General features: G+C 37.1%; 1 protein-coding gene across 4 annotated transcripts in view; it reads right to left on the bottom strand.

The window, feature by feature from the left end:
• GPATCH2 (G-patch domain containing 2) overlaps positions 1-26,243 on the bottom strand; it is a 196,192-nt gene that overhangs the window by 24,669 nt on the left and 145,280 nt on the right. For 3 of the 4 annotated variants that reach the window (XM_004375932.2, XM_023730976.1, XM_023730974.1), the window contains exon 8: positions 25,758-25,828. The exons of the other annotated variant lie outside the window; for it this stretch is intronic. In XM_004375932.2, coding sequence (XP_004375989.1) covers positions 25,758-25,828 — 71 coding nt within the window. The remainder of the gene's footprint in view (positions 1-25,757; positions 25,829-26,243) is intronic. 4 annotated transcript variants of the gene reach the window in all.

The raw sequence follows: 26,243 nt of genomic DNA, 5'->3' as shown, positions 1-26,243 counted from the left end.
CAGCTCCTTGTCGGGCCACCCCAGATGCCGAAGCTCTGGCACTGAAACGCAGCCTGGTGACCGAGGCTTTGCCAACAGGGCTTAGTGTCTCTAGTGCTGCCTGCCTGACCCTCGTCCAGGCATCGTCAGCTGTTCCTGCTTCCCATCCCTGTTCACTGCCTACCTGTGCAGACAAGTTGCTCTGCTGACTAATCCCCCCTTACCTGTTGTCTGAGGTTCCCCCCACCCCACAGAGTGATCTGTCTGCCAGTGTGCAGTACCCCCCAACAACCGCAGATGGCTTTGCCCTGTTGCTGCCTCTTCTACCTCAGTCAGAGGGTGAGTTGAGACCTACTTCCTTCCAGGCGGTTTACCCTGCCTCAGGTGGCTCTATGAGAGCTAGATTTATGTATCGTCTGTTTATGTGCCAGGTCCCGGGCTTAGGAGCTCATCATCCCTGTAGCTCCTAGGCCCCTGATGACCGTGAGGAGGCACCGCTGTGTGTCAGGAGGCTTCTGCGGGGGCTCGGGGACCTGGCTGCACTGCTGCTGTCACCCTGCCTGTGGAGAACTCTCCGACTCCTGGGAGCAGTGCCGGTGGCTGAAATATAGTGAGCAAGGGAGAGGGAGGGCGGAGGCCAGGTGGAAGCTTCCAGGTGATCCAGGAACCTGATAAAATCACGTGCAAAGTGTGTGCATGCGCACGTTTCTAGCAAGAGGTCCATGGTTTTCTTCCGATTCCGACCCACTAACAGAGAAGGTTACCAAATAACAGACAAGGCAGATTTATAACCGACTGCTTGCAACCTAAGACGGAAAATACCTATCTTAAAATTATTATGGACTATTTAATATTCTATACCCTTAGGTCACCTTTCCTAATCAAAGTTATCACCAACAATAATTTGATAATGTAAGTTTTAAAAAAGCCTCATCCAAATTTCTATACTTCCATATGCTCTAGCTGAAAAAGCAACCTTGCCACTCTTAGCCTGGTTTACTTTTTTTCATGGTACACTAAACTAGTATTTTCGAATGAATGAATAATATGCATACATGTTTGCAGAAAGGTATGCAAGGCTGAGCAACAAAATACCGATGATGATAAGCTCTATGTGATGGCATTTTCTGGGATTTCTTTTTTCTTTTTTACACCTCTCATTATTATTGAATTCTTTTTTGCAAAAAAAAAAAAAATAATTACAACTAGAGGAATTAGAAAACAGCAAAACAATAGAATTAATAAATGTAAGTGGACTTGGCAGCTGGAGGGTTTTCTCTGTCAAAGGACAGGGAAGCTTTTCACACTGTGGAGCGTGGTAGCGTTCCAGCTCCTGATTCTATGGCCTGATCTGCATTTGGGATGAGGCAGGGAGTCAGAACCTGCTCCCTCTGACGCCACCATTTCTGTTCTCCTACTAGATCTTTGAAGAAGCACACTTGTCACCATATTTGTCAATATTTAAGAAGCATTTTTACCAACCTTGGACGTTAAGTTCTCTTTGCCTCAATTCCCTTACTGCCAGAACTATGATTAGAATACTACTTACCTGAAAGGTTTTCTGAAGATTTTATTTAGAAATCATTCATGTAAAACATTTGGTACAGAGCCTGTACACTGTAAGCAATCAATAACTGTTAGTTATTAATCTTACTACTATTACCATTCCCATTTTACAGACGAGAAGCCCAGAGCACAGAAAAGTAATTTTTCCATGGTCACACACGGCTAAGTGAAAGCCCAGGAAACGGTCCAGCATGACCCTCTGGGCAAGGGCTCACAGAGATCTATGAGAACGCAGGGGACGTTTGAGGAGACCGTGAGGCTGTGCTGAGGTGAGTCAGCTGACAGCAGAACGTGGTCAACGGTGGGCTTGGGAAAGGTTCCCTCGTGTTTTGTTGTCTGTCTCTGATGGAGAATTTGTAGGATCTTGATGGTAGGTATTCTGTGGTACCAACACACCCAGAATGATGCTTAGTTCAGAATGTCAAGAAAGGCACGCCATATAAACCTATGGCAGTATAAATCTGTTACATCTGAACACTATCAATATGCTCCAATAGGGAAATAATTATGGCCGTTTCTAAGTAACAAGTAGGTTTTCTTTTTTTTTCTTTTGGAGTTAATAGAAACGTTAAATTTATCCTTAGTGTTTGGTCCTGCTTGCTTTAAACGTGTCAGAGCATATAAGAATAAAATACATGTTTTCATTTTGAAAACTCAATGAAAACCTACAGGAGCTGCTCCTGCGAGTCTGAACCCCACCAACATTCTCCGGTCAGCCCACTGGCTGCCTCTCAGCACTTCCTACTTCAAAGACTTCTTTCTTCTTCCATGTAGTATGTTCCATACTTCATCTAAGGCCCAAAGTGACTGCTATTCTGATTATATCATTCCTTATGTGTGTTAATAAACAGACACATCCATATCCCTAAAGAGCTGATTTAAACAGCTTTTCTTTTTGTACCTCTTCATTATTTCACACAAATGATACCAGAAAAGTGGTGAGTGTTTTATGCAACTCAGGTAGTAATTAGAGCTTTCTAAGCATGAGAATGAGGAAAAATTCTCACATTTGGAAGAATGTTAACCTGTTCACAGAATAAATTTTTCAACAGGGTTCCCCAAAAGATATTTGGGAGAACTGTTGTTATATCTTGGTTTACATGGTGCTGACATCATGCGTCGCTTATCTGTCCAGTATGTTCAGGAACTGCTAGTACCCTAGGTCATATACATGTGTGAACACTAGAGCACTCTCTTCTACCCACTTCAGAAAATTTCCTTTCCATGTTCTTAGTTCTATCCAGCTCTGAGAGCTTGTTCCTTCTCTCTTCAAAATTCCAAGGTACACTCGAGTCTAAACATTCTTTCTCTTTAAACTTCCCTAGCTGCTCAGCGCTCTTCCAAGTGCTTTTTCTCTGTATTTTGACACCAATTTGAGTATATTTCTGTTGCTACACTTACCAAATGGTATGGCTTCGAGCTGTTTTCAGTGTAGAGGGGACTGTCAGATACATACAGAGAACAACTGGAGGCCAAGAACCATGTCTCATTCCCAGAACCTGGCTTCGCTTCTGTCATATATTAGGAGAACAATAAATGTGTATTGAACTAAAACCAACCAAACCACTGTAAAAATTATTGCCTCAACATTTCATCTGGCAATCAATCTTGCATTTTTTTTAATGATAACACATCCACTTTCTTGAACTGTTATCTAAATTCACTTAAAAACATTCATTTAACAATTAACACATCTTGACTATGTATGAGATATTCTACTAGGTGCTAAACAAAATACAAGGAAGAATAAGATAGCTCCCATCCTCCGAGAGCTCACAGCCTAATACAGCAACACACGTGAACAGGAAATTACATTACAATGGAAAAGTCCACAGGCTACAGTAGCAGACCACCTCGTTTGGAAAAACTGAGGAAAATTCATTTCGCCTGCGTTCAGATTTGAATATTGTCTCTCCAAGTAGAATATAATATATTTGAGGCATCCTGGAGTATTCTTTTATTCTTCACACCACAGTACCTAGGAAATAGTAGGGACTTAGTAAACTGATTGATTTAATTGACTCGATGCCTAGCTATAATTATATATTACTGGAATCTGTTTATCATTGACACTTGGTATGGATTTTCAATGATAAGTTTATTATAATTTCCTTAAAAATGATCAGATAAACCTAGTGTTGATCTTAGAAGAAATAAAAAAAATTCAAAATAAACATGACTCTTTTGGATATTTCCATAAAACACAAGAAGATATGTATCTATATTCTATACATTGGGGTCTTGACACTGGTAACATCTTGCATCTTACATTAAAAAACCCCATCATATCAGGATATGGATTCAGATCTAATTCTACCTTCTGCCTCTGATAATGTTACTACTATTTCACAGACTGGCACGGTTGCCATTTATAATATCTATTGATAAACCGATGGGATATTCCTAATACTCCTAATTTTTCTGAGTGAAGTCCATGCGTTATTCATTTTCATAACCACTTTACCTAGCACAGAACATGATATTTGTATACGTTTCTTCAATTGTGCTAAATTACTGTATTACCCTTTCTGATATCTCAGACTCTAAACCAAGCTTTAAGTTCAGACCTGAGGTCCCGAGGTCGCATTTTGGAAGAGATATGTGCTCAGTTTCTTTCTATCAGCAGCTCGGGGAATGGTGGATTTAAAAGGGCAGAATAGAGAATATATCTATATATACATGCCTGCCTGTGTGTGTATATGTGTATACACACACACACACACACACACACACACATATATACTATTTTGAATACATGTTGGTTTCTTAAGTCTTAGAATTTATAAACTGAATTACCAGGCGCATCCAGGCTTACTGAGTTCTGACTATTTATGTGGTATTATTTTTGACTTTTTCACATACTGTACCTCATTAATCCTCACATAAAACCCATTACATGTCTGAGGAGCCTGAGGTCCAGAGATACTGCTACTTGTCAAAGATCACATATACAGAAAATGGAGTTGTTATATTTAAATCAAGGTATGTTTGACTTAAAAGAATTACTTTTCCCCCCTCTGCATACTACCTCATTTAACTTATTTTATTATACTCTATTTAATAAGCCTCTACTGAAAATTTAATGCACGCCATGCCCTATGCCATAAGACAGGATTGAGAAACAGAAAAGTTATGGTGTTCATTTTTTAAGAGTTCAAGTCTACTGATCGTGTGGGAAAATGATTTTCAAAAAGAATTCCAAACCAGCAAGTAAGGGCATTCTAGGCCTTATGAGAATGTACACACGATATGTCGTATCTGGGGCTCTGTAAGCAATTCAATATGACTGGAGCTGTGCAAATCTGGAGGAGAGAAGCCTTCCTGGACGCATCAAATGTCAATAAATTCAATGAATCCGTCCATTCATAATTATTTTAAACTCTCTAGGGAACAACAAAAAAAAAGAATGAAGCTGTTCGTTGGACTGAATTAATCAATTTATTAACCAAACTGACAAACTGGATTCGGTGGAAAAAGACCCGCCCGTAAGTCTCTGCAGACATCCTTCTGCATTTTGCTGCAGGTGTCGCCACGAAGTTGCTACTCCAACACAGAAATGGAATCAACTGCAGATCCATTTCCAAGGTGGCTTCTGAAGCTGAGAGGCGTCCCTCATTCGGGAGTCTACCACTCACCTCAATGACTGAGTTGCCAAATACAGGCTCAGGACTGAGCTCCGTTTTGATTTTCGGTAAAGTGGCCTATGACATTGCTTGTTGAGAAGACTTACGGTGATGTCACAGTTCTACATGCAGTAATGTACACTTGCTGAGTATAACTGCTACAGAGCAGAGGACATGTGGCTGCCACTTTTGTCTTCATATTGAGGAATCAACGGAGACCAGATATTTTGAGAAAAGGCCAGAATGGCTGAAACTTCTAAAAGTTATCTCTACTTGTCAGGACTGTGTCACCCCATAAACACAAACTTCACTTGAACTTGGGTTAAATTATTGTTTCTTTGTAGAATTCAGTTGGGAATCTGTGGCCCAGGGGTATGCCAGCTCCTTTGTGCTTCACTGCTGATTCTTGTTGCTAGAAATAATCTTTCATTCCCTGGAGAAAGTATGTTTTCTATCATTTATATGATAGTTATACAGTTACGTGAACTAGTTACACAGTATGTTCCTTGAACACAACAGGGCTCACATCTAATTTTCTTTTTTTTTAAAGTAAATTTCCCTTAGCACTTACATGCCTTGTCTGTAACAAGGACTTATTAAATAGTTACTGAATAAAATTTAACAAGGCATACCAGGATTTTTATGGTAACTTTTTATGATAATTCATATTTTTATTGGGGCTTAAATTTCTTTAATAAATAATTGCTTACTTTTGGAAATTAAGAACCATAAAACTTATTTGGTCCATTTCTTGGGGTTCAGAAAATAAATATTTGCAAAATCAAGCTCATATACGTAAGCCAGATTTTGAAGCATATACACGAAACTAAATTAAAAAAATGTTTCTCTTCTACATAATTTTGCATTTCATTAGGTATAACTTTCAGAAAATAATGTTTTCAGTTGACCCACCTCTTCTGTGATTTTTTTTGGGCAGATGAATGAACACTATGTCCATAAAACTTTTACAGACTTGCTAGCAAACGTTTACTAGACTGTGAAACACAGTGCAATAAACATCCAAGTTACTGGAGGCTTTTGATGATTCCGTGAAAACTAATGTGCAGTAATCAGGATGGAGAATGCTTCAGGATTCCCCAAATTCAATTCTGTTGAAAATTTTGAAAAACAGGGGTGCAACAGCTTTCATTCAGGATAGTTTCACCACTGAAATCCTGGAATAAAATGTCCTTTATAATTGTTTTAATTCAGGTTTCATATGAAGATGTCTATCACTCTATATTTAAAAGATCTATCACTTTTAAATGTGCACGGGAAAGGAAACTACTCTACAAAATGAAATTTCTAATATAAGCCAAGTTTTTTATTTTGTAATTTATATATTTATTTTAAAAAGCATTCAAGCCCCTATATTTTTAAAATTTTAGATACAATGATCGTATTAGCCATGATTTCAGAATATTGTCATTTTTCTTTGCACATAAACAAACCTAAATAATATTTAGGATTACTGTTTCAGAACAGATTCACCAGCTTTGCATAAAAACAAGATCTCAGATTTCAGAAAGCCATCAAATTAATTTTTGTAAAGCTTAGAAATAAGAGTTGAAAAAGAAGACAGTGCTGTAAAACTTCACCACCGTTTGACCATTTCTGTTTTCTCATATGTAAAATGGGGATAATGAGAATATATACTTCATAGGGTAATTCTAGGAATGACTTAAAACACATAGTGAAGACTTAATACATGAAAGTGAATACTATTGCATTAACTATAAAAATGGAGAAAATCTTTTATTCTCCAATTTAGGCAGTATATTTTAAATTCTCTCTCGGTTAAGAGCATGGCACATGCTGGAGCCAAAGGACCAGGGTTCAATTCTTGCTCTTCCACCTAACAACCTGGGTGAACTTAGGCAAGTTACTCAATGCTTTTACAGCTCACCTATCCCATCTGTAACATGAAGGTGATAACAGAACCAATCTCATAGGCTTGATGTGAGGATTAAATGAATGCCTTCCTCACAATATGCTCTCCATAAGAGTTACCAACAATTTCCTACAAAGGGAACTTGTATGTGATAAACTGAAAATGGTATAATTTGGCATATTTTTCCCAATCATAAATGCAAAGAGGCAGAGAAACTGTCGACCAGAATATATTATATTGTTATAGTAAAACTGGGGAAATAGATTTATCACTAGCTAGTAATGTATTCTACAAGCTAACATATGAGAATGTCATTTATACTGATACAGTAGAACACAGCATACCAAATCATGGGTTCTCAAGCTGACTTGTCACAGTACTTTATATCCTTTTTGTGAATCTTAAATTCTACTACAGAGAGGGCACAGTTTATTAGAGGAATGAGTTCAATACAGCTGGTATACAGTATCTGAGTAGGGAGTATTAGAGATGAGGCTGGAGAAGTAAGAAACACTAGGCCAGGAAGGGCCTTGTAAGCCACGTGCAGGACTTGATCCTAAAGCTAACAGGAAACCATCCAAATGTTTTAAACAGACACAAACAGGTTTGAGTTCCATAAATGTCACTCTGACTACAGTGGGAAGAAGGGATGGAGGCGACAAAGGTCAAAGAGACAAAAGAGTGAAGGACAGGTTTTTCTGACCAGGTTACAAACTCCCATAATGCAGACGCCACAGTTCCTGGGTTCCATCCACATCACCTAGCCTAGAGCCTTTTATGTACTAGGTAGGACCTTAAAGGTGTGTGAAAGTAGTGCAGGAAACATCACTTCTAGAATCAGAGCCGATACCATCCTAAAAGAATAGTGAACCAGCAAATGCTAAATGTATAATTAGAAAAATGTAGCCCTGGCCATTTATCACCCCATCATCTGTCACCTCACTTAAAAATAAGCATATAACGTAGAAGCCCTGGCAAATCAGTATTCAAAAAAAATCATAATTAGAGTATTCTGGGAATATGGTGGCAGTGACATTGTTGTTTTTGAATCTATATAAAAACACGTAACATAACTAAAAACCCCTGGATGACATCTACAATAACTAGATGACAAAGTATTCCCAAAACTCAAAAAGCCAAGTGGTTATTTATAAATCACAGACAGCTGTGAGACTCCACGATATCAGCATCTATGCAGGAAGAAGCAGAGGGATTTTCTGAGGGCCTCCTGTACCAGGAAACCCCCAAAGCTCCAACAGACACTTAATGGAAAGTACAGAGTCAAGATGAAAACAAGATGCTAGATTTGGGAGGTGTTCTGCAGGGTCCAGTTTATAAACGAGTGCGAGAGGACCAAGATGTGACAGGTCTGTGGTGCTGAACGAGCTTGGAGCCTAGGAACGTTTGAACTAACAAACTAAAGCCACCTTCCAGGATAAACTCCCACACTGAGGAAAAACCAGCCGAGATAGAAGGAAAACGGAACAGGACAGAGGACACAGGGGCAAAGCGCAGGAAAGGTCCGTATAAAAACGGGAAGGGAAACAGAACAGGACAGAGGACACAGGGGCAAAGCGCAGGAAAGGTCCGTATAAAAACGGGAAGGGAAACAGACCAGGGCAGAGGACACAGGGGCAAAGCACAGGAAAGGTCCGTATAAAAACGGGAAGGGAAACAGAACACCCAGATCTTGGAAAATTTGAGGCTGTAATTATGATTTTTTTTTTTTTTTGAAGATAAGAGGAAGCTTTAAAGCTATGAAATTAGAAAGCCATCCTGTCCCCCTTGTCCCTCCTAAAAGCATATCACACCTTATTCTGCATGACAAAAAAAAGAGCAACAGAGAAGTATTGTGAGTGAATCCCATACAAAACTATTATAAGAAAAAAGATAATAAGCTCCTTAGACACTGTGAAAACACTCCAGAAATATACCTACACAAATGAAAACTATAATCAATTATTTTAAAACAAGCTAAAGGAAAATAAGAAAATGAAAGAACAACATAAATCTCTATTAGAGAAGTTCTGAAATGAGGTGACCGAATAAAAGAAAGATTTAAAAAGAAAGATGACAGAATTCAAGAAATATTAGAAATAAAAGGAAAAGAGCATTTCAGAAATGAAACTAAACTAGAAGGAACATAAGAGTGAATAAATACAATGAAGACATAGAATATGAGACTATAACGAAATATGCAAAGAACGAAAACGTGAAAATTGAAAACAAAAGATAAAAAGGATTAGAGAGAAATTGATAGCTACAGAAGACAGGCAAAGAAGATCCAATATATGTATAATACAATTTTCTTGAAACAACAAAACCAAAGCAATAAAACAAATATGAAAAATTATAATTAAACCTTCTTGACATTTATTTTAAAATAATAAAAAGTGAGCAGACATTATCCCTGAGTAAAAACACTTAGAATGACTAACATTACAATATAGTCTAGTGAAATTCTTAAGACTTCAAAGAAAACAAAAATATACATTGGCAAAACCAAATCATTTATATGTGAAAGAAAATCAGACACTGAGCAATGTTTTATGTAAGACAATGAAGTAACATATTTGAGAGAGTTAAGGAAAGAAAATGCAGGCTATGGATTTTATATCCAGCCAAACTGGCCTTTAAATATAAAGGCCATGGACAAACTGTTAAAAAAATCAGAACTCAGGGAATATTGTTCCCATGATCCCTTCCAGAGGAATCAACTAGAGAAAAAACTTCAGACAAACAAAAAGAATAGAGAAGCACTGACTTATGAACTGGTGGTGATGATTACAAATGTATTTACTTGTAGAACTAAAACTAAATAATGATTATAGGAGACAGCATAGTATTGAATGGCTGTATGCTTCAATGTAGCATCTCGTACATATCGATACAGTGCAAATATTTAAAGATGTAAGCAAATGAAAAGTACAAAAATAGAATACATTCTATACAAAAGTAGAATACATTTGATGACTGACTTATAACAGAAAAAACAAAAACAAAAACAAAAAAGGCAATGGAAGGATAAACCATAAACAAAACACAATAGCTACCTAAACGAGGCAGGGAAGGAATAAGTGGAGGGGAAAGTGGGGAAGATAGACTTCTTCAAAGTCTACCTTGTGTAGATTTGACTGTGGAACCTGTAAATATTTTTACGTTATTACAAAACAAACAAATTTTCAAAAGTAATCTCTAAAAATTGTAATGAAACTAATGAACACATGGGTATATCTACACTTAGAAACTATTTCAAGTGACTTTAAAACGTGGGAAGTTGAATTTCTCAGTGAAATATGTACTAAAGACAAAAGAACAGAAAAAGAAAAAAATCTTAAACTACTTTTAGTAATTATTTTATTGGTGGTCATAATGGTATGGTGATTCTGAGAATGCTCTTTGTGTACAGTGGGATAAATAAAATGAGCATTATTCTGGTGCCATTGAGATATAATATTTTCAATGCTGGATGAAAAGAGGGATTAAAATCAATGATGGAAAAAACAGACAATGAAGTCTTTAATTTAAACTGAATCTATTAGTATGAACAAATATATTTTATCTTAAATTAAAAAAAAAAATCTAAATTAATTTCCCTGAAAAGGCCTAGAAATGACAAACCTAGCATTCAGATTGTGGATCCTAAAGATTATTTACCGATAAAGGAATCAGAGACTTCTTAGAGAAATGGCTGATTTTTGGTCTAGACAAGAAAAGGTCCAATGAGCCTAGAAAATGTAAACATACCAGAAAGCAAAGAAGAAAGGAAAGATCAGTAGCAAAAAAACAGACTCAGGAACCAACTTGAATAATCTCGCATTGGTTGAAGGTGAGTTAATTTTTAGCACAATGGATTGAAACACATTAAATGTGTTTACATCAATGGGTTCAAAACAAAATAGAATAAAATCTCACTGGCCATCTTTTGAAAATGCTAAGAGCCAATTCATTTTGAAAACTGATAACTATAGGGAAAGAATCAAGTATTTATCTGGCTTTCCCTATATGATCTGTACCTTGAAGTAATAAAGTAGTTGAAGTTTTTCTTAACAAAAATATTTCAATAAACAAAAAATAATAGTTATTATTTAATAATGGAATTATTGTTTAATAATAGAATTATTATTTAATATTTATTATTATCATTACTTGGTAACCACTAATGAATGCATAAATTCAGGCAGTGATCATTGTGGCTAATAAATCACAGAAAGAGATGATGAGAAAGTGTGTCCTTCCTGGAAGTGAGAGAAGTATACAATAGTCCCTCTGAAACAACCTTGCCCCCTCCCAACTGAACTGGAATCTAATCAAATCTCTCTATATAAATGCCAATTACAGTAAACACAGGGGATGGAGGAATACATTAAATGACACCCAAACCAAACTCGTTGTCCTCGAGCTGATTTTGACTCAAATAGTGAATTTAAACCCCCAGGGTTTCCAAGGAACGGCCGGTGGATTCTAACTGCTGACCTCCTGGTTAGCAGCAGAGCTCTTAACCATTGCTCCACCAGGGCTCCTTGAAAATAAAATCAAGAACTTTTCTCAGATGAGGGAAACTTTATAGGGCAAACAATCTGACTTCTTCAAATAAAAAGAGAAAGATGGGGAGGGAATTTATAGATCAATAGGAATTTCAGTGACAAATATCAACTGATATAACAAATGGATCTCATTGGATCTCAACTCAAACAATGTGTAAAAGATTATAAAACAATTGGGGAAGACTGAACACCAACACAATATGTGATGATATTAAGGAATTATTGTTATTTTTTATAGACGAGCTAATGGTATTGTGGCTTTTTTTAAAAGAGGTTACCATATTTTTACACAAATAACGTGTGCCTTCTACATTTGTTTGCCAACCACACCCTCCCCCAACAAGGTATTTTCATAAGCACTGCTATGCCAGTTTTTTTTTTTTTACATGTTGTTGTAAAAAAATTAGCATAGTGTGCTTATGAAAATACCTTGTAGGGGGAGGGCACGGTTGGCAAACAAACATAGAAGGCCCACATTATTTGTGTAAAAATACGGTATATCTTTTACAGAAACATAATTTATTTCAGTTGAAACAATATGATACATGGGGTTTGTTTCAAAATAATTTGGGGATGGTGGAAGGAGCGGGTGGGGGTATAGATGAAACACACTGAAAATTGTCTAAACCATTTGATGGATAAATTGAATTTATATTTTTCTCTGTACTTCTGTATATGATGAACTTTTCCATAATAAAATGGAAATAAAATAAAAATTTCTTTTACCATCCTAACAATGCAAGTGAAAGGGCATCTTTTCAACCCTTTAGCTGCCAATATAAAGTCATTATAGGTTTCTCAAAGCTTATGGAAAGAGAGTCTCCATAATTTTTAAGTGAGCAAATGTGAAATTAAATTAAGTTATCCATAAAGTCTATGTTATCTAGTCTGCATATACCCCTGGACTGTAACGTGATATAAAAAGATTAGAAATCTATATCTGAGGTTTATTGTCTTTAGAAAGGATAATGCATAGTTTTTATTCCATCTTTCTAATTAGTAATTTAAGCATATGTTCAGCATTTAACTCTAAATGTTTGCCTTTTCCCCAAGCTCGAAGACAGCTGTCCAAGATCTGAATGCCAGAAAACATTTAAATATCAACATCTGTTGAATTATGTTAATTTAGTGTCATATAATTGGGCATGAGTTGGAATTGATCAGAAGTATATAGAATAAACAAAGGCAAATTCTCACCAATATTTTGGCATACAAACAAGTCACTAAGGAATGATGAAAAAATATTTATTTCTAAAGAGAAAAGGCAATGGGAAAGTGCTGACTGTAAAGAAATTGATTCACTTTAAAACAGTTTTAACTCTACGGGATACTTTTTGTTATAAAAATTCTCTAAAAATTGATCTTATAATTGAATGGAAATGAAAATTAGCTAAAATGAGTGACAGTTAAATAATATTTGAATCTTTTATAATTAAGTAAAATATTCTAATGATGCTTAAATATACACTAAATTTTTAGATTGCAGGATGATACCTGTTATATTATGAGCAGTTACATACCTCAAAATTCAAGATTTGATGTGATTTTTGTCCTACAGACATAAAATAGTATTCTAAACGGAAAGCATTGAGGTAGCAAACGAATTTAGCAGGTTTATTCTGGGGATTGTAAGGTACAAATTAACAAGTAACAGCTGTTGTTTATTGTATTGTTGATTTAAAATATTAATTTTACAATGATTCTTTTATTAATAAACTCAGAATGTTTAACCTGTTTGTTCTGGGCAGTACTTTGGCAGGTACACATACTGGATTAACAGATCCCCAAATGCACCTGTAATGAAGCTATAACCCAGGCAGCAGAAATGGCACAAACTGCTGTGATATGGCCCTGCAGGTGGACCTTAATCATTTCCTAGGGGACCCACTGCTGGGAGTTAAAGGTCAGTCCAGTGTCCATGCCTATTTATCACAGGGCCAATGTGGAGAGTGCCAACTGTGAAACAGACACCTGTCCTGAAGGAAACGGCTTCACACCACAAATTGATCTCCGCTACAGGTCACTGGAACAGCTTTCGCATGCTAACTGTTTTCCATTGTTAGTGGCTGTGGCCAAACTCTACTGCAGTTCTAGAAGTGAGAGGCTGGGCATCCTTCCAGTCATCTGAAAACGTCAAGTTCATCTACCAGATTTCAAGAAAGAGGGAACATAAGTAACACGTGCTTCACCATGGAGCAGTTGATTGTTTTTTATTTACCACGCCCTGTACACATTGCATATTTCCAAATGGCAAGGCCCCCCCCACGCCCGCTCCCCAGGTGGGTTATTCAAATTAAACTGAAAAGCAATCTCTCTAAATTCTAATTGGCTGATAACTAATTGTATTTAGTATAATCACAACTTAAAATAACCCTCTATAATCATTTGTTTAAAATCTTGGCAAGCGATGTTAGGAATTCAGGATGCCGAAAGGACAGGACGCATGAGAACTGGCAATGTGAGAACAGGGCCTTTTAACAAATACAATAATTTGGTCATAGAGAATAAAACAGATTAATTAAATCCCTCAAAAACCATTTTATGTTGTATATGTGCTATGTTTCCAATTATTCTACAATAAGTATCTCTGAAATACACCTAGAAGCCATTCAAATTTTCTTTTTAATTAGAACACATATGTAATAAATGTACTCCAATTAAACAAACATTGAATGTATACATTCTAATTAAAGGGACTATCTGAATCCGTTCTGTTAGTTTATTCACGCATACCTATGAAAGACTCAAAAGCATCTAAAAGGCACTTTCCCGTCTGGAGGACAGGTAAACTATGAAATCTAATGCGAACTTTAGGTTTAGAAAGAAAATAAAACACTAAAAATTTTATTTTTAAAGTAAGTATTTAAAAGTAGTGTCCAGTCACTATTTTGAACATACAAATATAAAATACATACAATATAAAATACTGAGTGATATAACTTGCTTTAAAATATGGCATTAAATCATAATAGCTTTAATATGACAAAGGAAATATTGTTTTGAAATTCTAAATTTACAAAGATAGGGTAACTTTGGACCTTAACTAAAATAAAGCACCATTTACTTTCGTTGCTACAAAAATTTCTGTGAAAAGCGACATTAAACAAATATAGTTCATGTCATTAACCAGCACCCTAATGAACAGGTATCCAATCGCAGTTTATTAACAGCTGCTGAAAAATGTAGTAATTAATAGTTTCATTTATTTTTGGCAAACCTGCAAAATGACAAATAGTTTTGTATCTGCTGCAAATTAGGTCTCCTTCCCAAACAACAGATGACACTATGGGGCAGAGCGAGCAAGATGAATCCTTGAACATCTTTGGATCTTTAGACGATCCGATAAAGAGCACGTAATTCTATTTGTGACATCTGCAGCACAAGAGTGACCTGTATTATATGCAAATGAACGTGCTCTGTATTAGTGTAAACACGAATGCTCTTTCTAACCCGATGGGAGAAGGCTGACATGAACGTGTGTGTCTGAGGCTTTGCTTTGATTCTCTGATTAAATCTATCATCGCTTTTTCATTTCAGGAGATTCTTTTTCCTACTAATCAAGCAAGAATAATGGCAAAAAAAAAAAAAAAAATTGCTTCCTACCATCAGTAACATAAGAAATTAAAGGACGCAGTATCCAGAGATCACCATGTGACGCTCACTGGACGATACTATTACTTCTAGGGATTAAGCAAAAGTGAATTAGCAAACACGTTTCTAAATAAAAGTAGAATTTAATAATATCAACAATAAAAATGTTTTTACTTGATCTCAAATTGTATGTCAGAATACTAGATGATCTGGTCTTTGTGCGTGATGAGTGTAAGTAACAAAAATAATATAAGGAAGCAGCTCAAATTAAAAAAAAAAACAAAAAACGCAAGATACCAGATCTAAAAGGAAAAGCCCTGACATGATCTAAATAACTCAGTAAACTCTGTTTTGGAAATAGTTGTATGTTGTGCGGAGTTTTAGAACAATACAGACCAATCACAAATATAAAAATGTGTTAAAAGATTACGATCTTTCCAAGAATGACACATTACTTAGTCTTGGCATAGCTTAATGTATGTTTTTAACTGACTTTGAGTCTGGAAAGGTTATATGGAGCTTTTAGGTGTCAACTAAACAGTTTTAACATGTGAAATAACGTGAACTTATGTGATTATGGCTAGAGTAGACGGAGAGCCTTTCTAATTTTGAAAAACAAACTTATTTTTAAATACCAAAATATATAATAAAAAAAATTGGATATAAAGTCTGGAATTCAAGAGAAAGACATGAGTTGAAATAAATCCAAGTGCTGCACTGGTTAAGAGCTCGGCTGCTAGTCAAAAGGTCAGCAGTTCGAACCCACCAGCCACTCCCTGGAAACCCCATGGGGCAGTTCTACTCTGTCCGGTAGGGTAGCTGTGAGTCAGAATTGACTGGACAGCAACGGGTTTGGGTTTGTTTATTTCCACCTCCACTAATACAATGGATTGCATGCAGTGATCACTCAAAACCACTCCTGAAGCAGTGTCTGGCTGGCACAAACAATCAACATGCTCAGCTGTTAACTGAAAGGTTGGAGGTTCAAGTCTGCCCAGAGGCACCTCAAAAGAAAAGCCTGGCAATCCACTTCCGAAAACTCAGCCATTGAACACTTCATGGAGCACAGTTCTACTCCGACACACAGAGGCCGTCATGAGTAAGGGCCAACTCAGTGGCAGCTAACAATAACAACAATGACAACAACTTTGCCCCAGATATGTTATGATGATTTTACTAAGGGAAACAAAAAACATGCCTGTTAATTACTGAATATTGACAGTGACAGGTAACAAGCAGGTTTTTTTTTTTAAAGTAACAATTGTATACACTTTAATGCATCTGTTTGATTTTGTATTTTCCTGAGTTTTTATTTATATTCTCAAAGGTTTTAAGGTGAGTAAAAATGACTGAAGAGCATGAACAAACTCTGAGACACTCATGACATATTAGATGAGAGATAAAATCCAATAAAGCTGAACAAAATCTCCATAGTAGGAAAATGGACAGAGAACATTAAAGAAATGGAAGCAATGATGGGAAATTAAAACCCTATAGACCAATGGAACAGAAGTAGCCCATGGGAATAACCAACAAGACAGAAGCAACATGGAAGAACCTAAGATAGGAAACGTGTGACTGCAAGCAGTGCCCTGCCAAATCTTGGGGGAGCACACCAAACAAGTATATGATAATATAGTCATGATTAAAATTGTTCACACCACCACTATCTGACACATCTACTCTACAATAAGAGTGTCCCACAGGGACTAAAAATGAAACAACAAACTAAAAGGAAGACGTATAAGAGGAGTATCACTTGAATCAATTAAACTATAACTGTATTACGAATTAGTATATTTCTCTCTCAGAGTTTGGTTAAAGGGTCCATTAAGTATTGTATCTGACATGAATGCAAATGTTAATTATGTTTATAATAAATGTGTGAATAAATAAAATGCATTGATATTTTATTAGTAGCTATTTTAATACGATGCAACGGTGTATCATGCTGAGCGCTGCTGACCGTAACTGAGACTTGGGGGCAGAAGTGCTTGCCAGGGTGTAAAGAGTGAGAAGCAAGAAACCCAAAGGAACTCTGCCATTTCAAGAAGAGGCAGGAAGATAGGATGCTTTGATGAACACAGGGAATCTTCTGTTGATAAAGTAGAACTTCCCGGTAGAGTCAATTAAAATCATTAAAATGGGTTATTTGTTTAAGGAAAAGGAGCCTTGGTGGCACACTGGTTATGTGCTTGGCTGCTAACCAAAGGGTAGGCAGTCTGAACTCAGCAGCCAGGAGGAGAAAGCTGTGGCAGTGCTCCCGTAAGGACTGCAGCCTTGGAAACCCTATGGGCAGGGTCGCTATGAGTTGGAATCAGCTCTCTGGCAAGGGGTTGTTTAAGGAGAACCTCAATAGGCTGTCACTTTTTTGATACTGTTACACATAGAAGAGCCTAAGAGCTGGAACAGAGACAATTCCCCTGGACCCATCAACAGTTAAAGAGCCTAGGTGAATATTAAAGTGGATGTGGCAAAAAAGGAGAAACGGCATGAACTGGACACCCACAACACCACCGAACTGTATTGCAGCTAGTGGTATCGGTGACTGTGTCTTCAGAACCCATCTACAGCAGTCCCCCGGGGAGGAGCGGGTGAGATGCACCACACTGCAAAGGCTAGGCTCTGGCCCACCGCCCTCACGCGGAGCTCTAGCGAGGAATGCCTGCCTCAGGAGCATGCTTTCATCACACACTTCAGTCTCCACTCTGAGTCGCTAAGAGCAGACCACTTGTGCATTTATCTTTTCTTACCTGCCTGGTATATTTTGGGAGTAAATGATCCGACCATTTATTGATTTAATGCATTGCAGTTCTCTTTTCTAACCTTTAAGATTTTGCACAAGTTGAGAAAAGGAAGTGCAGTGGCTCCTCCAGAAGGGTAAGAAAAGTCAAGGCAGTGTTAAAAATACGAAGAAAGAAAAGGGCTTTCAGGAAAGGAACACAGAAAAATACACACAAATAAAGAAGGTGCAGAAGTTTAGTCTTGTGTTTAATAAAATTTGCAACAAACACTGAACTTGATTACGCCTCTTCTTGCATTTATTTCATCTTTTCAAATTGCCCTGCACCCAACACAATGGACGACCTCACAGAGACAAGAAAACACACTGGATCCACAGAACAAGACAACGAGGACATACAAAAGGAATGTTCGAAGAAATAAAAAAGAACTTTCAGAAATAGAAAGCATAAAGAATTTTTTTTAATTTAAAGAAAGAGATTTGGGAGATAAAGTTTAGAAAATTACATAGGAAACTCCCTAGAAGGTAACATAGAAAAGTTAAAAAATTAGAGGGTCATCTGAGGGCGCTCCCACATCTACATTACAGTAGAACACAGAAAACAGCAACTACCAAAGATGAAAATACATGGAAGCAAGGCCTTCAAAATCCTGCCGCTAAATGATTTCCAAACCAGAACATAATTGTCAGCTAAGTCAATCGGTGTAAGATTAGAATAAAGAAAAATTTTCGGACATCTGAAGTCCACAAATTTTACCACCACCGTCTCTTTCTCAGAAAGAAAAAGAATGGTCTCACACAGGAAAGAGGAAGGAAACTCCCAGGAAGATAGTGAAGAGAGGTTCCAGGACATCAGATGTGCAGCAGGAGCAGAGACCAAGCATTCCAACACAGACCCGAAAAATGGAGGGCCCAGGGGGATGTCACCAAGAAAAAGGAGCGAGAGGAGTTACATGTCTGTGAAGATGCAGTTGATGAACTAGTGACAGGCACCCACCCACACTCCAAGGGGAAAGACCTGGAGATCTGCTCCTGTACAGACACAACCAAGAAAACCCTAGCGGGCAGTGCTCCTCTGTCACATGGGGTAACTATGAGTCAGAACTGACTTGATGGCACCCAGCAACAACAATAATACATGGAAAACAAAGCAAATAAAAAATAGGACAACTCTACAATATCAGAAAGTTATATGAAAGACATAATCATAGTATACTATATGCCTCATGTGTGAATAATATCTACCTATGTAGTTATACTAATGAAAACAGTGAATAACAACAAGGTCTGGACATTTTAACTCTAAGGGAGAAAAGACATAAAGAATTGCAGATATGACTCTGTGCGTGTGCGTGTGTGTGTGTGTGTGTGTGTGTGTATGGAGTGGGGCACACAACAGGAAATCAATACGTAACATAAACTAAAAGCTTCAAGAAAGGAATATAAGCATGTAATTTAGAAATTCAAAGGCCAATACTATAATACCGTACCTTAATAGCTAAAAGTTGGAAGTTGCTTCCTTTGAAGAGTGAAATTAGAAAATGCGGAAGGATACGGCAGGGGTCTGCTATATTTTGATACAAGTCTTACACGGGAGGATTTGACTTTTTAAACTATGTACAAGAATAATGTGATAAAAATAAAATTTAACAAGTGCTTAGGAAATAGAAATAACAACAAAAATAATAACATCATAGTCATAATGATAAGCTAACATTTGAGCACTCATATTTTAAATGCTTTACAGGTATTAACTCATTCATTTCTTCCCTTTTGGTTTTCTATCTCCAGGACTCTTCACATGTCATTATAATACTTTGTCTTCTCAAGTCGTCCTTTGAAATCTTCTGTTCAGCTCTTTTACTTCATCATTTTTTCCTTTTGCTGTAGCTACTCTACATTTAAGAGCAAGTTTCGGAGTCTCTTCTGACATCCATTTTGGTCTTTTCTTTCTTTCCTGTCTTTTTAATGACCTCTTGCTTTCTTCATGTATAATGTCTTTGATGTCATTCCACAACTCATCTGGTCTTTGGTCATTAGTGTTCAATGTGTCAAATCTGTTCTTGAGATGGTCTCTAAATTCAGGTGGGATATACTCAAGGTCACACTTTGGCTCTTGTGGACTTGTTCTAATTTTCTTCAGCTTCAACTTGAACTTGCATATGAGCAATTGATGGTGTGTTCTGCAGTCGGCCCCTGGCCTTGTTCTAACTGATGATATTGAGCTTTTCCAGCGTCTCTTCCCACAGATGTAGTCGATTTCATTCCTGTGTATTCAGTCTGGTGAGGTTATGTGTATAGCTGCCGTTTATGTAGTTGAAAAACGGTAGTTGCAATGAAGAAGCTGTTAGTCTTGAAAAATTCTATCATGCGATCTCTGGCATCGTTTCTGTCATCAAGGCCATATTTTCCAACTAGCGATCCTTCTTCTTTGTTTCCAACTTTCGCATTCCAGTCAACAGTTATTATTCATGCACCCTGATTGCATGCTTCTCCTCAAATGTCTTGTTATCTTGGCCTATGAGTGCATGTTCCTCTGGGAATATCAGTCACTCTGTCAGGCTACGCTATGAGGGAAGGCGGCCATCTATGTCAGCCCCAAGTAGTCCAGCAGTTGAAGTTAAAAAAGCCTCAGAGAGGCTTCAGCACCAGAAAACCAGTCATCATACCCTACCCCACAAAAATAATAACTCTAGTCAGGAAAACAGCCTTTTCTCTTCACTCCCAGAGAGATGTAGTAATCCTCCAGCTCTTAGCTTCAGAGGGGGCAGGAGTGAAGACCTAACTCGTCACCTAGTCTTATCAAGGCTTCTCAGTTCCTCGCAAAGTACTGTGAGCTACACTGAGTTCACTCCTGAAGACACCTGAGCCAGAGGTCTGAATCCTGTGTAGGACAGGTACATTGTCCCAAGGCAATGGCCAATGAAAAGCCAAGTATAGGCAGTCCCCAGGTTACACGAGATCTGTTCCTGAGTGTGTCTTTAAGAATTTGTAGGTAAGTCAGAACAGGTGCATACAGTTCTTACTTAGCCTCACTTTAGTGCAAGAGGAAACCCTGGTGGCTTAGTGGTTAAGAGCTATGGCTGCTAACCAAATGGTCGGCAGTTCAAGTCCACCAGGTACTCCTTGCAAACCCTATGCAGCAGTTCTACTCTGTCCTGTAGGGTCACTATGAGTCGGAATCGATTCAACGGCAACAGGTTTGGTTGGTTTAGGTTTAGGGCAAGAAAAGGGAGCCCTGGTGGTGCAGTGGCTAGGCACCTGGCTGTTAACTGAAATGTTGGCGGTTCGAACCCACCAGCTGCTCCGCGAGAGAAAAATGTGGCAGTTTCTTCTGTAAAGATTTACTGCCTTGGAAACCCTATGGGGTATTTCTACTCTGTCCTCCAGGGTTGCTATGAGTCGGAATCAACTAGACCGCAGTGGGTGGGTTTTAGTGCAAAAAAAGGTTCGAAGCCTTTTCAACGATTTAAAAGCTGCACGTGCAGCAAGTGAAGGTGATTGTGATGAAGAATTTGTTGTGAGTAGGGCTTGGTTCAGTCATTTTAAAGTGAGGGCAAATTTACATAACATTAAAGGGCAAGTATGCGTTGTCCGTAAGTTGGATGTTCAGAACCCGGGACTGCCTGAACTCCAAAGGTACCCGTCTTAGTTTATTCTCCCTCTGCCAGACTGGACTGCCTCCTGCCTCAGGCCAAAGCCATCCTGTCTAATATACCCCAATTCAGAACAGCACCCATAAACTGCAGAACTTCTCATTAATTTTCTGTTTATTGCCTTTTTCTAAATTCCTCCTGGGTTGATCTTGGAGGAGGGAGGCATTAATGCTGTAGTTCAGAATCTTGACTGGAACATGAACTGGGACCAGGTTCCTTATTTTCTCATTTAAGCATTTAAGGCAGTAAAATTTCCTCTAATTACCATCTAACTGCAAGCCACAAGTTTTGATATTATGACTATGATATCAAAGTATTTGGGACACATAAATACTTAGAAAATGCATTTTTTTTTTAAACTTCAAATTTCAAAAAAAAAAGCTTTTTATTACTAATTTCTAATTTAATTACATCCAGGTCAGAGAATATGATCTTTATGATTCACATTCATTGACATTTGCTGATACTAGCTTTATGGCCTGTTGAGGTCGTCAGTTTCCGTACGAGTTCCATGTGTCTCTGAGAAGAACATTTTCTCTAATAGTTGAGTACAGGATTTTACGTAATTTCGCTAAAGCAAGCTTGTTAATTTTGTGTTATACAAATTTTCTGTTTATAAATTTTCTGATGGCTTAATCTATCGGGGAGAATTACAGTAAAGTGGAAGCACTATGATGGTGGATTAGTGAGTTCTTCACGTACTGCAATAATATTTGCTTTATAGATTTTGAGGCTATTTTATTGAGCTTAGACAAGAATAAAATTATTAACCTTTCTGATGAGTAGAACCTTTTAACATTTAAATAATGACTCTTTTAAGGTTGTTAATGCTTTTGTTTTTAAGTTTCATTTATCTGGTATGAGGACTCTCTTATATACCTGGTGCCTCGTCCCGTCCTTTATTGTTCATCTTTCTCTGTGCTTGTATTTCAGGTGTACCTCCTATAAAGAGCATACTGGTGGAATATATATGTCATGGATTGAGTTGCGTCCCCCAAAAATATCTGTCAGCTTGGCTGGGTCATGACTCCCAGTGTTGTATGACTGTGTAATCTGATGTGATTTCCTTATGTGTTATAAACTCTATCACTGTGATGAGATTATATGTGATCTCCTTATGTGTTGTAAGTTCTATCACTGTGATGAGGTTATAGTGATGAGGTTGACAAGATTAGTGTCTTAATGCAATCTCTTTTGAGATATAAAAGAGAAGCGAGCAGAGACACATGGGAACCTCATACCACCACGAAAGCAGTGCCGGGAGCAGAGCGCATCCTTTGGACCTGAAGTTCCTGCGCAGAGAAGCTCCCAGACAAAAGGAAGACTGATGACACAGACCTTTCTCTGGAGCCAAGGGAGAAAGCGTTCCCCTGGAGCTGATGACCTGAATTTGGACTTGCAGCCTACTGGACTGTGAGAGAATAAACTTCTCTTTGCTAAATCCATCCACTTGTGGTATTTCTGTTAGAGCAGCACTAGATGACCAAGACTATATATATATATATATATATATATATACACATATATACACATACATATACATATATACATTTTAAATCCAATCTGGCTAGTTTGGCTTAATCCATAAATATTTATTATATTTATTGTGATTATTTATATTTATGAATTTAATTATCCATCTTTATACTTTCTATGTGTCCCATTTTATGTTTCTTTTTTCCTTTTTTTGATTTTCTTTTAATGGACTTATTTTTTTGCAATACATTATTTCATTTTTCCCTCTCTACCCTTCTACTTGTTTGGAAGTTACTCATTCACTTCTACTGACTTAGTAGTTACTCTTGATATCTTACCATGCATACTTAATATAGGCTTATCAAGTATTAATCTCTTAACCAACCAATGAGGTAAACATCCTAAACTATTCAAGGACCTTAGATTGGACTTTTATATAATCACTACTGCTGCCAACTTAACATACTATTACTATCCACTACTTCTGATTTGTCCTTTTGAAAGTCCTACAAACTACATATTATTATAAGTATCCCTTTATATTAATAATGGTTGTTTAAATTTATCTATATCTTTATCAATTTATTGGCTCAGCATTAATTCTTATATCTCAGACCTTCCTTGGAAAATCATCTTCTTGAAATAAATCCATTAAAATTCTTCTAGCAAAGGCTTGTTAGTAGTAAACTTTCTCAGGTTTTGACAATCTTAAAATGTCTTCATCCTTATACATGAAAGATGGTTTTCTAGGAGAACAATATATTTTCTCTCAGTACAGGGAAGATGAGTCCACTATCTTCCGATTCCTACTGCTGGTATTAAAAATCTGCTGTATATCTGTCATTTTCTTTGTAGATAATTTGCCCTTTCTCTCTGGATTCTTTTAAGACCTTCTCTTTGCCTTTGGTGTATTATAACATACTACTCAGTGTGGACTTCTATTTATTTATTCTATTTGGTATTCACTGTGTTTTCTATATCTGTATCTATGGATTTATAACACCAGTTTTGGAAAGTCTTAAGTCAACATCTCTTCAAATACCATGTTTTGTCAGCCCTTCTACTGTCCCCATTAAGGATTCTGATCAAATATATCTTAGATCTTCTCTGTATTTCATAACCACTCTTTCATATTTTCCATCTCCTTGTATTTTTATGCTATACTGGCCTATTTCTTCAGGTATATCTTCCAATTCATCAATTTTCTCTTCAACGATCATGCTTCTCACAATTATATTTGGTTCTTTCACAATTTTATTATTTTTAATAGCGATTTGTTTCTTATTTTATTTCTACAAACTTTCATCCATAGTTATTACATAATCTGTATCTTATTATTTTAGTATCTGATGTACCTGGGGGTGATCTTTTTTGTTTTCCCCTGGTAACGATCACTGACGGTGAATTATCTCGTCATACGTTTGTCAAGTTTTCATTGTCCAAGAGCTCTGCTGACACAATGGTCAAGCCCTCGGCTGCTAACCAAAAGGTTGGCGGTTCAAACCCACCAGCCACTCCACAGGGGAAGATATGGCGGTCTGCTTCTGTAAAGATTACAGCCTTGGAAACCCTAAAGGTCAGTTCTACTCTGAATCGACTTGACGGCCATGGGTTTGGTTTTAAATTAGGGATACTAGGATTTCCATTTGCTTCCACAGACAGTGCAGATTCTCAGCTGGAATTAGTTTGTTGCACAACATGGTGCTTTAAAGCTATATTGCTTGCTTTGGAATGTTAAGCACATGGCTAGTACAGTAGCAACAGAAAGTCATGGGATGTTATGATGGCTGCTGAGGTCAGCTTTCCCATCTTGTCCAAAACTGAAATAATCTAAGTGTAAATCTGAGGGCAGCAGTTCTCTTCAATATTCTGACCACAAGGGTAGCCATCATCATCTAGATGGTCTTCAGAAACATTGTATGTAAAATTTGAGAAATAGTATCTAAGACTATTAAATTATGGTAAATTCTTTGTATTTAAAAGAAAAAAATAACACTGGGTCAACAATATAAAAGCAAACAAGAACCTAGAAGCACTTTTTTTCAAAGGAATTTTTCTTTTCCAATCTTTATTCACTTACATGTCATTAGAATAAATACATATACCATAGTTTTATGCAAATAATGCACGCATTCTATGTTTGCCAGCCACGCTCCCTCCCCCCATGAGGTATTTTCATAAGCATGCTACACTATTTTTTTTTTTTTTTAACAGCTACATGTAAAAAAAATTGCCATAGCAACACTTATGAAAATACCTTGCAGGGGGATGGTGCAGCGGGGAAACAAATATAGAAAGAAGACACGTTATTTGTGTAAAAATATGGTATTGTTTTCTCATAAGGTCTAAGTATCGTTTAAATTTGGGGAAAAAGGTTAACGTCGCTGTTTTTAATTTAAAAATAAAATAATTATTCTAAATCCTGATCTATAAGACAAAAATTTTCTTTCCTTTTAAAAATCCATTCTTTATTTTTCACCAGTTATTCAAATATAAAGAAAATAATGTCTTTCTATTCATTACTAATAATCCTGAAATACATTCTAGTAAGTAACACATAAAATATTTTAAGCTGGCCTTTTAAAACCAAAGGCAACGCAAGCTGCAAGTCACCACGTTTATATTTGTATGGAAAAAACGACACACGATTTAATGAGAATTAAATGTGATTTGGAATTTGCTTACCTGTTGGCTGTTTTCACAGAACAGTTTTTCCTGTGTCCTCTTTCAGCTCGGTTATCTCTCAGAAGCTGATGCTACACAAAATGTTAAGACAAAGTTGTAGAAACAGAGATATTTTCATCATATCATTCTGCAAGTAGAAAAATATTCTCATTCAAATGGCCCCTAATAGTTTACTTGCATCACTTTTTGCTACTGGTTTCTCGTAAAGGAAAGACTACCACCTTCGCTAGAGATGTCAATGCCGCTCTCACAAAACTGCTAGGAGGCTGGCTACTCAGTGCTTTGTCCATAGCCCCACTGCCCTCACAGTCGGTTAATACACAGCCTGGGCTTGGAGGCCTAGACCTCCGTTCTCAACCTGTTTTCTCTGGAGTGGCCCTGGTGGATGCAGTGCGGCCTCTCTCGTCAACGACCTCTATCGTTGTATACAGCTGTGAGTTTGTTTAGGCTTTGTCAACTAAACTGATATAAACAAGCTAACAGTAT

This window comes from Trichechus manatus, unplaced genomic scaffold (genome assembly GCF_000243295.1).
Source record: "Trichechus manatus latirostris isolate Lorelei unplaced genomic scaffold, TriManLat1.0 scaffold00039, whole genome shotgun sequence".
Lineage (NCBI taxonomy): Eukaryota > Metazoa > Chordata > Mammalia > Sirenia > Trichechidae > Trichechus > Trichechus manatus.
The sequence above is the reverse complement of the archived record's forward strand: the minus strand, read 5'-3'. Positions and strand labels throughout refer to the sequence as shown.